At 35.0% G+C, this 13,478-nt stretch overlaps 2 protein-coding genes across 2 annotated transcripts; both read left to right on the forward strand.

The window, feature by feature from the left end:
- Positions 1–457: 457 nt before the first annotated feature.
- Positions 458–4,724, forward strand: LOC111401002 (probable inactive receptor kinase At5g67200). Its single transcript, XM_023028515.1, has 2 exons — positions 458–2,207; positions 3,929–4,724. Exons 1-2 carry the CDS (start codon positions 761–763, stop codon positions 4,474–4,476), a joined length of 1,995 nt encoding a protein of 664 aa, XP_022884283.1. The 5' UTR covers positions 458–760; the 3' UTR covers positions 4,477–4,724.
- Positions 4,725–6,031: 1,307 nt separating this feature from the next.
- Positions 6,032–11,081, forward strand: LOC111401003 (SUMO-conjugating enzyme SCE1). Its single transcript, XM_023028516.1, has 5 exons — positions 6,032–6,267; positions 6,339–6,422; positions 10,088–10,240; positions 10,334–10,447; positions 10,757–11,081. The coding sequence occupies exons 1-5, from the start codon at positions 6,199–6,201 to the stop codon at positions 10,817–10,819; spliced, it is 483 nt and encodes a 160-aa protein (XP_022884284.1). The 5' UTR covers positions 6,032–6,198; the 3' UTR covers positions 10,820–11,081.
- Positions 11,082–13,478: the final 2,397 nt, after the last annotated feature.

A 13,478-nucleotide genomic window follows, 5' to 3' on the forward strand; every position in this document is an offset into this window, starting at 1 on the left:
CAATATTCAATGTCATTTTTATAAGTTTGGTGGCTAAAATTCGATCACCTCGAAGTTCAGCGAGTAATCGAAGACGTTTTCAAAGTTTAACGAATAATTGAAGACTTTTTTCAAAATTTAGCGAGCAAATAAAGTCGAAGACGTAACAATTTGTTAACGGCGTGACGGGACGATACATATATATTCCGTTAATCACGTCACTAATTTCGTTAAAGAATTAGAACAAATATTAAGATACTGAATAACGTCCAACGTTTTAATAATTTTAATGATCAAAGCTCGATGTCTTAAATCGTAGCGAGCAATCGATGATATAAGCATAAATTCAATGGCCATTGGAACAATTAACCCTTAGGTTTTTTATACATACTGTTTCAAAGTTACGTCTCCGTGATGTCTAATGTGAAAACTATCCTGTATAAACAATGTTTCATTCTCCAATAATTCATCCAACTAGAATATTTGTTCAAAAGCACCTCAACTTTATGGTATGTTTAAATCAAATTCTTTGCAGCAGAGACGAAGAAAATAAAAATTATCAGCACAAATCACGTTAGCATCTGCAAAATGTAGAATTAGAACACACGGACCAATTCCAAAACAAAGACCAAAAAATAGTTCCCAATATTTTTCTTACCACGTTCTTCGCCAGCTGCTGCGCATTTCTTCCGCCGGAAACCACCCATTTTTCCTTCAAAATGGAACACTTGAGAAGAACTAAAACAAGCCCCAATAGTTTCTACTTCCTCCTTTTCTAGCAATGATGAAACTGCTTCATTTTTTCTTACTAGTACTGATTCTGGCACGAACCACCGCCGCCAGAAGCGGTGGCGCTGATGCTAACGCACTTGCTTCCCTTTCACCTGATGCAGTTTCTCTCCTTTCCTTCAAGTCCAAAGCTGACCTTGATAATAAGCTTCTCTACACCATAAACGAACGGTTTGATTACTGTACATGGCAAGGTGTCAAATGTGCTCAAGGTCGTGTAGTACGCTACATTGTGCAGAGTTTTGGCCTCCGAGGCACCTTGCCCGCCGCCACCCTCACTCGTCTTGACCAGCTTCGAGTGCTGAGTCTCAAAAACAACTCGCTCGCAGGACCCCTCCCGGATCTTTCCTCGTTAACCAACCTGAAAACTTTGTTTCTTGACAATAACTATTTTTCAGGAACATTTCCTCTCTCCCTTTTGTCCCTCCACCTGCTAGTGATTCTTGATTTGTCTCAAAACAATTTTACCGGTTTGCTGCCTGAAACCCTGACGGTTTTAGACCGCTTGAGCTATCTCCGCCTCGATTCCAACCGGTTTTATGGGTCCATTCCACCACTGAATCAAACTATGTTAGACGTCTTTAATGTCTCGAGTAATAACCTCACCGGTCCTATACCAGTTACCCCAACTCTCAAAAAGTTCAAGATAATTTCATTTTTAAACAATCCTAGTCTCTGCGGCGAGAATATCAACAAGCCATGTTCCGGTTCGCCGTTCTTTAATGTTACATCAGGTGGTGGCGCAGCCCCAGATTCTTCCCCGCCGCCTTCACCGCTACTACAGAATGCTCAATCGCAGCAGGGATTAACTGCCCTTTCGCCTTCATCTCAAAGGAATCATCACAAAAAGGTTGGAGTAGTTTTAGGCTGTGTTGCTGGAGCTTTAATTCTAACAGCAGCAGTTTTGTGCCTCTTTGCTCTAATCAAAAAGCGAAAAGAAGAGAAAGAAGAAATTGAAGCAATAGCAAAAGAAGAAAAATATTTTGCTGATGCAACTACAGATAATAAAGGTCAAAGAGACACAAATTCATTTTCACTTGAAGATGAAAGTGCAAATGCTGAAAGTGAAATAAAGAATATGAAAAGTTCAGAGAAACCACAAGTAATGAAAAGTGGGAGCTTAATTTTTTGCTCTGGGGAAGAAGAATCATACAGTTTGGAACAATTAATGGGGGCTTCAGCCGAATTGCTTGGGAGGGGTACGATTGGGACGACGTATAAAGCCGCAATGGGGACTAATTTGGTAGTCTCTGTAAAGAGATTGGATGCATGTAAGACTGCCATTACAAGTGCTGAAGCATTTGAGCAGCAGATGGAGGCCGTTGGCGTGTTGAGGCATCCCAATTTAATTCCTATTAGAGCTTATTTTCAGGCTAAACAAGAAAGGTTGATCATTTTCGATTATCAGCCCAATGGCAGCCTGTTCAATCTTATTCATGGTTACCTCTCTAACTCCTTGCTTTTACGATAAATTGCAAATTCAATTTTGTTTGTTCATTTCTCCAGTTCGACTAATTGAGTTTTGGATTAGGACATAAATCTTAGAATTTCTTTCTTTCTTTGGAACGCCCAAGTCTTTATGTGATAATCAAGAATTTTTCCTTTCACTGTCTTGTGAGATTTTGATATGAAGTGGTGGACCAGTGGATTGAGACAGGGTTATGGCGAGAGTTGCTGAAAGAACTTTTTCTTTTTCTTTTTCTTTCTTTTCGGAATGTGATTGGAGCTAGAGTGTATTTTAGTGGTTCAATTAGTGTTGTAGAAACTTTTTTTATTGTGATTGGAAAATGGGTTCCCACTGGCTAATTCCGACAATGGTGGTTTGTCAGAGTCAAGCTGATATGTTATTGTTTGACACCATGGGAGTAACATGCTTTGCTTTTGTAGGGTCTAAAGGTGAGATGTCTGTCACTATGCTCGTTAATTTAGGTGCCCACCATATTGATTATTGAACAATCATATGACACAAATAGTATATAGAATAACCGGGGCCGGGCCAGGCCGGGCCGATTGCCTAGTTAGAGGCTGTCGGTATTTGACGGAATACCTTTCAAAAGAACTTGGCTTCGATTCGATAGTGATATTGCATAGTAATTGTAATTAGCAGTTAGTTATTTTTTGTCATAATGTGGAGAACAAATTTCTCGTGCTATGATTCATATCGAGTGTTGCAATTGCAACCCTTAAGTATTAGCACTGGTGTTGTTATCTTAAACAGTTAACCTAGTGCACTCTTCCGAAAGAGATTAATTAAGAGAAAGGCATGGAGGCATCCGAGATAGATTGATCGGTCGAGTGGTCTAGTTGGAGATGGGATTTAGCTTTCCTTGTCGCAATAAAGGCTGCTACTACTAGGCTCTTATATGGGCTTGTTTACTAATTTCTTGCATCAATAAGAAGCAATTTTCGCACCTGAATGATAATACGCTGTTTGACTAGGACGACCCTTTATCAAAGGCTTCGATATATTACATAATCCTATTTGATGGAATTGTGGAACAATCTCAGGCTTTTGTTCAAGGACTGAATTTGTTTAGCACGTTTTTCTTTAGTGAACACCCGCTTTCATAATAAATACATTCCATCCAGATGATTTGGAGGTCGAGTTTGGTCTAACTCAGAAAGTTTCCTCCATCAGAGCAATCCAAGTTGTAACGAATGAGAATCTGCCAGTCGATTCTGTATTCATTGATTCGGAACAAAATGTCATGATGCGAACATATCTCTACTACTATTTAGTATTTATGATGGTCGAACTCAATAAATATAGGGGGAACTGAATGGGGGCTAAAGTAGAAGTGGGCAGTGCATCAAAGCTACGGCTACTATGAATCTTCTTGCAATATCATAATGCGAGGCTCGGGATTTTACTGCAATCAACAAAAACAAAACTAAGGAATTTGTGGCGTGAAAACCAAGTTTGTTGCCAACATTTTGATGCTTTCACGTCAAATTTCATGAGATCTTTCAATTTTTTGAAATGAGTTTATGATAGGAAATCATATGGATTCTGCAGTGTTAGTGCATTGTTCATTTCTTAAATTCTTTGAATGGCAATTATTGAGCTCGAGTTTTCATTACTTCTTGGTATCATAAGATTCATGGATGAGAATCCTTCAATGTTGTATTTCTAATGCCTCCTTTAAAATGTGCCTTTCAGGTTCAAGGTCAGATCGTGCAAAGCCTCTTCATTGGACATCCTGTTTGAAGATAGCAGAAGATGTAGCCCAGGGCCTAGCCTACATAAACCAAGCATCCAAGTTTGTTCATGGAAATCTAAAATCAACCAATGTTTTGCTCGGATCCGATTTTGAGGCTTGCGTCACAGACTATTGCCTCGCCAATCTTGCAGATATTTCCTCAGACGATGATCCCGATTCTGCAGGCTACAAGGCTCCTGAAATTCGCGAATCTTCACGTCAAGCCACCACCAAGTCTGATGTATATGCTTTTGGCATCCTCTTACTAGAACTGTTGACCGGAAAACCACCGGCCCAGCATCCATTCCTTGCCCCTTCTGATATGCCAGATTGGGTTAGAGCAATGAGGGAAGATGATACTGAAGAGGATGCTCGACTCAGAATGCTAGTCGAGGTGGCTAGCATCTGTAGCTTGACTTTGCCTGAGCAAAGGCCAACAATGTGGCAAGTGTTGAAGATGATTACAAATATAAAGGAGATAATGGATGATACCACACGGGATTCATAGAAATGATACTTCTGAATCAAATTTTGAAACCTGCCAATAAATTATCTCATGTAAATTTTTGCAGAACTGAGCTTAGTGATCAATTATGTGCTCCAGGCTTGTGATTACGAGTAAATCCAATCACAACGTGCCATTGCTGCAATTTTTGGTACGAGGTAAATTATGCCAAAGTTTGGGAAATGTACTAGGCCTGTCCTCCAAATTGAACTGATTTGTGTTCCTGTTAACCATGGATCATTGTTGCTAGACATAGTTGTCTTATGGTTCGGCCACTGACTTGACCAACAGCATGTTTGGAAAATGATTATAATTTAGTTATTTAAGGTTAAATTTACTTTTTATTCACACACTTTATAGGATCCTCGATTACCTATTTATTATTTAAATTTTTAGGATCTGTAAGCTATAATCACTAAAATTTTAACTTACCTTAGAGCATGCTTGGGAAGTTATTTTTCATAATCACTTTTGGTCTAACATATTTTTTATTTATTCCTACTATTAAATTATTATTTATACATTAGATTCACAATTTATAATCGCTTAAATTTTAATTTATTTAATGTACAAGTTAAACTAGTTCGAATAGGCTATAAGATTAATGGTACTTGTTTAAAAAAAAAAAAAAAAAGGAGAGATTAAGGGGACTACTACTACCCAAGTTAGCACTTAGCATTAAAAGTTATTTAGTGCTTGTTTATGCTCCATTATTTGTGTGTTATGTATTATGAAATAGTGATTGACGTTGAAATGTAGTTAAAAAAAAGTTTTGATTTACGTGAAATATTATTTTAATGAAGAATGTGTGGTTAAAAATGAGTACTGTAAAAAAAATAATGTGATAAAATATGAAAGAAAGGAAGACAAACAAAGTCTTAATTGAATAAAGACTTGTAAATCAAATCATTTGTATTGACAAAATAATTTTAAAACATTTAACAGAATAAATAATTTAATCATAAATTTTGTGCCTCTAAATCGAAAAAAACTTAATGGGACGATATCAACGTGATAAGAGAGTAAAGTAGGTGTGTAACGTTGAATTGTAGTAAAAGAAAGAAACAAAATAGGTGTGCGACAATAATTGTTACATTTTGAGTTATTCTATATAAAATATATCCTAGCCCTTGTTTGGTCTTATTATTTTCAAAATATATTTTTTCCTTCTATTTTCAATCACAATAAAATATCATTATTTTATTTCGACATTCTTCATCAAAATACTATCCCAAAATTTATTTTCGACAAAAAATTAGCTTAAACAAACTTCTAATTTTAGCCTCTGTTTGTTTCCCATTTTTTCTGCATTAAAATGAAAAATATGATCGTTATTCATCACATCAAATTATCAAATTTAAATTTTTATCTCTTGTGTCGAGTTCATAATGATTATATTTTTCATTTTCATTTCTATAAAAATGAATTATTATAGGACAGTTCTGGCACGACTTCACTCCTCCAAATCAGGCAAAAATCCTCTTGTGAACAATCCAAAGCTTTTGGCATTGTCGTCTACTTCACGCGTCATTCACCCCTATGCCATACAATCTCAACCGTCCGTCACTTCTTCGGCGTGATTCACTTCAAAAGAAATTTATAGATTAGATAAATAAATAAAACTCTCCTTTTAAAAGTCAGCCGCAGTCGTACAATAATTATAAGGTTGTTGGTCCACTGAATTTCGCTGCAAAAATTGTTGTTGAAGGAATTTCTTGGAGAAGAATGTCTGGTGGTATTGCGCGTGGACGACTGGCGGAGGAACGCAAAGCCTGGCGCAAAAACCACCCTCATGTACGAGAAATATACGTATTCTTAATAATCTTTGATTCGTGTATGATTAGGTTAATGTTTTTTTGGCGCAGGGTTTTGTGGCTAAGCCGGAGACACTTCCTGATGGCACAGTGAACTTGATGGTGTGGCACTGCACAATCCCTGGTAAACCGGGAGTAAGTATTTCAAAGATGTTATTTCTCCTTTTCACTTTTAATTTGCATTAATTGGGAAAACTATGCTATTGATAAGTAGGGTTTGACCAGGGTAAAATTTGGGAAAAATTTATGTTTTCTTCGTAAGAAGGTTTCCTATTCAAATTTACCATTAATTGTTGAATAGCCTTTTTATGAAATTAAAGATATTATTTAAGATTGTTGAGGGAGATAAACTGAGTTCATATACTTGTTCGAGACTCTGTGAGAGATACTGTTATGTGTGACGTTGATTTATTTATTGCGTAATGCTATTTTGCTGGTGATGGTTGAATTGTTTCTGATAAACTTGCGGTTAGACTGCAAAAGGTTGGATTTGGTCCAACATAGTTTACTGCAGAATGTTTTGAACATTGACCACGTATCTCCCAGATAGCCATGTTTCATATTTAGATAATGGATAGTTTGTCGTTTCTAGTAACAGGATGTTGCATGACTTGATTTTGAAATGGAAAATGAACCGTCGAAGAATTCCTGCCACTTCTCCTTCATATCTTACTGCATTTTGAAATGACCACATAACTCCTCTGTTTCTGTTAATGGTGTTAACAAGTAGCATTGCACTTCTTTTCTTTAGTAACAATCACAGTCTTGATGTCGGTGATATAATTGACTTGCTTAAATCCTAGGATGATGAACATTCTCGCGTGGCCACTCCATCCGATTTGGATGCATGTTGAACTTTAACACATTCAACACTGGACATGTGAAATTGCGCTTTATAAGTTCCCAAAAATTGAAGATACTGATCAAGAAGTAGAATTGCAATTATTTGTGGAAGGGTATCAATTAACCATTGATAAAAGGAAGAGATGTTGTGTATGAATCACTCATATATTCTTTTGAATTATATGTATCTGGGGATTAATTTGGAAAACTAGGAGGAATATGCAAGAATAAACCATTTTTATTGGAAACATTCCTCTAATTAATTCCTTGGGAACTTATATAGTAGATGTAATATATAGAATTGTAATCAATCTAATATTGCTATTTGGAGATGATTTAAACAGATCAAATGAAACAAGAAAAAAGTGATCATGTTCGCCTTTTTTATTTTGTGATTTTTCGAATTCCATCGGTTATTAATTTGTATCTTATCTGATCATCCATCCATAAGCCACCGACCTCATAACATTCAAATTAAAATTTGACTTTTCCAAAAGAAGTAAGTTTAAGTAAATTGGAAACGAACTGTTGTTGCAAACATAGTTCAACGACTGATTAATTGCACCAGTATTGTCAGCTCGGAAAACCCAATCTTCCAGATATCGCCAGCATCATTTCTATTTACCGCAACTCTCATGGCGAATTTTCTTCGCGACTTCATTCTGTTGCTCAAATTGATCATCACAATGAGCTGAGTGAACTGGATGATTACTACATGCTGGTTCCTTCTCTTCAACAGTCGGATCAGGTAGGTGATGAACTCTATTCCCAAATTTCCACAGCAGCATTTTGATGCTCAAACGTTGAAAGCCTCTCCAAAACTATAACCATCTTCCTCTCTGTGAGATTCAATTTTTGTAGATCTCCTTTCACAGATGCAAATTCTCTATGCAAGTCACTACTAACCCCATTCATACGTTCCTCCACAATTCCGAATCCCAATCGGTCCCCTTTTTTTCTTTGCAGTTATTTACCGAGGTACTATCCTGATACCAATTGATAGAACCCTGAGGCAATTGATGGAATGCCCTACAATCTAGCAAAAAATAGGCAGCTGCATTTGTATTGTTTGATACTGATGAACATAATGGAAACTTGTAGTTTATAATGATTATATTTATGTAGATGACAGGAAAATGTATTTGTATTGCTGTAGTATTGTGTGCAACTAGAAATGAAATTACAAGATATCATCAAGCTTTCTAGAGGCTCGTTCTCTCCCTCACACACTCCCAATTTCTGAATGCCTCCATTGGTGCTTACTTTATTCCAGAACGTTCCGGTAACACCCCCACCCCCACCCCCACGCCCACAACTAATTGAAATAATAGAAAAAGGCTGTAAAGATAACAGACTATTAAGCTGTGGATATAAATTCCATGCAATTACAATGCAGCTACTTCCCTTGCTTCTTCCTGCATTGAGCTTACGTACATCAAATGGGGGCCTATCATTCTTCGAAGTTGGTTGGATGCACCTACTACGTAAGAGACAGAGAAAGGAAGAGGTAGATGGAAAAAATTTAGGAATGATAGGAAATGTTTTGAAGGAGAAGACAAATGGGACTTATGAATTATAGATTAAAGTAAGACATTCGACATAACCTAGTAAATGACATAACCTAGTAAATGAGGCATCCTTGTTCATTTTCTCCCAACAGTTTTTCCTGTTGGTATTTGATAGGGATTAAATTTTTAATCTAAATAAAAATCGACAATTAATTCTAATCACATATTTCATGAGATCCATAACTTCTCAACTACATATTTAATTAATTTTTATCAAAAGTTACTAAATTCTAATTTTTATCCCGATCGATGAAATCTACGAATGTTGATGCCTAAAGGTTTAAATCAGCAAGAACTTGTGCTGTTTGGCCCCTGTTTGGTATGGATTAAATTCTAGATTCCTTGTTTGGTATAGGTTAAATTCTGGATTTTAATCCAAATCAAAGTCGATAATTAGCCCCCCATTTGGCCCCCATTATTTGAAATTCTATAAATAGGACTAGCATTTCTGAATAATGTAGATGATTGATTTGAGTACTCAGCAATGTTAAAATTATTCTTATTTCTCCCTACATTTTCTTTTCCAAATTCTTAATTCTTCTTCTCTCTGGTTCACATGAAAATTGAATGAACAGTTCAATTTTCACATTGAACAGGCCATTAAGGTAGACACTAATTTACAGTTAAATAATGTAATCATGTTAAAGAGAAACCATATACTGTCATGTGCACATTTTGTCAGTTAATAACTTGGTAAATCTAGCACTTCGAGATATTTGCAAATTTCCATGAAAACGAATGAACTGGAGCACCCAGTTCAGTTTTGTTCCAAAGAAACAAAATATAAATTCTGAGTATCCCAAACTTAGAGCTTGTCCAATGGTCCAGTTCTTGGTTTTAATAATCAACTTGAGAATCGGACATGTCATGTTCGTTTTCTTCATTTTTCTGACTTTTAAATAATTTTTAAATTTTATTGGTTGGTAGATCTAATGAAAATTGATGTCTCCACACCTAATCTAGTCCATTTCTTAGCCTTAAATCCCAAACATAACCGAAATACACCCCACTGGAATTGATTCGGTTCATTTTTTTGGTACCAACTAGAATGGTTCTGGATAAAGAAACCGAATTTCAAATGGCTTTGCACGGTTATTAGCTAGAGCATGCCCCATTCCTACTTGCGCTCGAAACTTGTGCACGAGACTAACTTGTATACCCTAGGTTATGTTAAGGGAACTGGTATGAGTTTGGATTGATGTGCAATGGTTGTTTGTTTATCTGAGTTTAAACACTCAACTGACTCAATAAAAAAGTCTTAGCTCATGTTATTTGGTCTGCTTTAATACAAGTGTCAAATAGATTTGGAAAACCTTCTTCATTTACACCACTGTCACATTGCCATTGTAACTTGGTAACAACTATGTTAAATCATGTGTACTTCTGCAGACTGATTGGGAGGGCGGTTATTACCCACTGACTATGAATTTTAATGAAGACTATCCAAGCAAGCCACCAAAGTGTAAATTCCCTCAAGGTTTCTTTCATCCAAATGTTTATCCATCTGGAACTGTTTGCCTCTCAATTCTCAATGAAGATAGTGTAAGTATATTGCATTGTGCTACCATTTATATGTTGACCTACTATTTCTGATTTATTACTCTCAATAGTTATGTCTTTTTCTTTTAATCCTAGGGGTGGCGACCTGCCATTACAGTGAAGCAAATTTTAGTTGGCATTCAGGATTTGTTGGATCAGCCAAACCCTGCTGATCCAGCTCAGACGGAAGGGTATCATTTGTTCCTTCAGGTATCGAGCCTGACCTGAATTTTTTGAAAATTAGAATACAATGTCGGGAGTTTGTCATAAGCATATTAAAATCACGTTGCGCCTCCCACTCTCCCATTTGTGCATGTGGCGGTATTAGACAATAAGGCATGAATTTTAATGAAAGCAACCAATGGAGGAAAACTGATCTCCATTATGGGATTGATCATGTCACGAATCTAATCCACATGTACTTAAAATAGAAAAGCCGGTGCCATGTTTAATGAAGAGAAAGGTGGTTTAGGATTGATATCATCATTCATTTACTGACTCTTTTTGAAACATATGCAGGATGTTGTGGAATACAAGAAGAGGGTTCGTCAGCAGGCCAAGCAGTATCCTCCACTTGTCTGAATGTAGAGGCTGTTTCAGTTTTAAGTTATTGTTATAACTTGTATGAAGACCATTTTTTTCTTCCCCTTTTTTTGGGGGAATTTTTATATTTTGTTGGAGACGATGGATTAACCAACAATTGGCACGTGTTTTTAGTGATAGTCGAACCTTCATTGTGCATCGACTCCTAATTGAGTTGAGTTGCTACTGGTTTCTCAAAATTGTGGAAAACTACAACTGAGGAATGACTCTAAGAATATAATTTGTGCGATTCCACATTTCACGGCGTCTTTTATTATTTTGGATGCTTTCTTTTTGTTTACATTAGACGTTATTCTGGGATAACTCACTTTCACGTTAACAATTAATTTGTATTGATTGTGTCCTCTTTACATTCTTTGTACTCAATTCCTTGTTCAACTAAGCATCTTATATTTACACCCTTAACATCACAATTTTCAATCAAAGTTAATGTGAAATGTAAATTATGGATTGTCGTGGGACAATAGTATGCAGCCTCTTATTATACCAGAAAAATGTTTCTACTAATTTTAGCTTTGGCCTCTTCTTTTTGAGTAAAATACTACCACAATCTTCCTTCTCAACGTTGGACTGATTAGGGATGTAAGGAAAAATCGCAAAATTGAAAAAATCGAACCGAAATCTCATTTTAGAAACCGTCGGTTTGGTGCCACGTGGATCTGGTCAACGAAATGGTTTTGAACCAAACCAAACCAGTCAAAATGGTTTGGTTTATGTTTGAGAATTTCAATTACGGTTTAAAACTAAACCGAACCGGCAAAAAATATATAAAAATAAAAAAATGAAAAAATGAATTTTTTTTGAAAATTCATCCAAATATGTAAATTCAATAGTTTTATCATTTGTAAGTATTTTTGTCAATTTCTAATTTTCTAATACATATATATTATTATTACCTAATAATCCTAATTTATATCTAATAACCTCAAAACTAACATACTCTATCAAAAACCATTTTCCTCTGACACCCGACACACTTTTGAGCCACCAGCACCATACACTCTTCTTCTTCAGATTTTTTACGCCTCTTCAAAGTTGAATTGTAGTCCATTATACTAAATCGGAGACAAAGAGATCCTAGGTCTTTGGAGATAATATTTGCTACGAATAAAGTTTCAAATCAACAATATTTTTGAGCAAAATGAGATAAGAATCTGAAATTAAATGCGTTTTGTAACAACATACAAACGTAAGTTTGTGTAATTGTTATGTTTAGATATTATAAACAATTGCTTTATTATTGTGGTTGGTTATTCTCTTTGTCTAACCAATAACCTTATTTTCAGATATGATGATCACGAGATCTTGTTGAATATCAATATGTTTTTTGGGCTTTATATCTTGTTTAGTAGACTTGTATTGTACCATTATCATAACGTTATTAAACTATTAAAGGTAAACAAAAATGGAAAAAAAAAAATAATGTTTTAGTTTATTGTGATTTTACTTTGATTTAGTAGATATTTAAATTTATAGTTGATATATTTAGCTCATGTTCGAGCCATATATTCCATGTTATTATAATGAGAAAATTGATCGTTGGAGAGGAGGCTGGGTCCCACGTATAAAATAACATGTCAACAAATGCGATTGGACTTGTGGGGATAATGGTCCAAATTTTCATTTTTTTTTGTCCCAAAAATTTTGATGTCGTAAAAATAGACAGACAAAAAAATATACGACGAAATCGGCTGTTTAAAACCGGATCAAACCATTAGATTTAGGTTTGAATTTTTTCAAACTGTTCAAAATGGTTTGGTTTATGTTTGAGTTTCTCTCAAACCAGTTTAAACGGTTTGGTTTGAAAATTTGTCAAAAATTGGTAAAATCGAACCGCTTACACCCCTAGGACTAGTGGTGGAGCCACGTTATGCCCGCACTGAAATTTTAGGCCCAAACAATTTTTTTTTTTTTTTAAATCAATAGGGGAGGTGGAATAAAAGCATGTTTTAATTCACATGTGTTTTATTTTTAGGGCGAAACCCATGATTTTGTTTTATAGTTTTATCATCATTAAATTCACGATCAAAACACAATGTTCGACATGGGTTAAATCAGGGACGGACCTAGACCTTTAATATTATGGGGTCAAAATTTTAAAAATAATTTTTTTAATAAACAACATAATATCAATGAAAAAAGTTTATATGTATTTTGACAATTTGAAAACGTCGTATAACTACATAATTATTAATATTATTAAATAAATTTTGCTATTTATAAAGTTTGGCAAATGCTGAGCTAACATTGAGTAAATTAAATAGAATATAGAAATTAAATGAATTGAAATAAAATTCAAATTTAATTCAGGAAGTAAATGAAATTTAAATTTAAAGCAAATATAATTCAAAAGTAATTCAAATTGCATTTAATCCGTAACGATCCTAAAAAATTTACGTTATATTTCATGTAAGACTTCTGAATGAAAGATATAAATTATATTGAAAAATTTATCGTGCAAAAATAATAATTAATTGAATTTTTTAAAAGAAAAAACGAGTTAGACATCTTTTTTGAGGCGTACGTTTGATTCATATTTAACTATTTTCGATATCCGTTTTAACCATTTGATATGAAAAAGATGTAGTTTTCGAAACAAACTTTTACATGACATAGACGATTTGTGGATTCAGATAAC

Source organism: Olea europaea, chromosome 10 (genome assembly GCF_002742605.1).
Source record: "Olea europaea var. sylvestris chromosome 10, O_europaea_v1, whole genome shotgun sequence".
NCBI lineage: Eukaryota > Viridiplantae > Streptophyta > Magnoliopsida > Lamiales > Oleaceae > Olea > Olea europaea.

What these genes read in the sequence shown, in the direction of transcription:
- LOC111401002 (XM_023028515.1), top strand. Translation starts at nt 761, where the DNA reads ATGATGAAACTGCTTCATTTTTTCTTACTAGTACTGATTCTGGCACGA. An exon ending in CCTGTTCAATCTTATTCATG is followed by an intron (nt 2,208 to 3,928) that starts GTTACCTCTCTA and finishes TGTGCCTTTCAG; the next exon opens with GTTCAAGGTCAGATCGTGCA.
- LOC111401003 (XM_023028516.1), top strand. Translation starts at nt 6,199, where the DNA reads ATGTCTGGTGGTATTGCGCGTGGACGACTGGCGGAGGAACGCAAAGCC. An exon ending in CAATCCCTGGTAAACCGGGA is followed by an intron (nt 6,423 to 10,087) that starts GTAAGTATTTCA and finishes GTACTTCTGCAG; the next exon opens with ACTGATTGGGAGGGCGGTTA. An exon ending in GGTATCATTTGTTCCTTCAG is followed by an intron (nt 10,448 to 10,756) that starts GTATCGAGCCTG and finishes AAACATATGCAG; the next exon opens with GATGTTGTGGAATACAAGAA.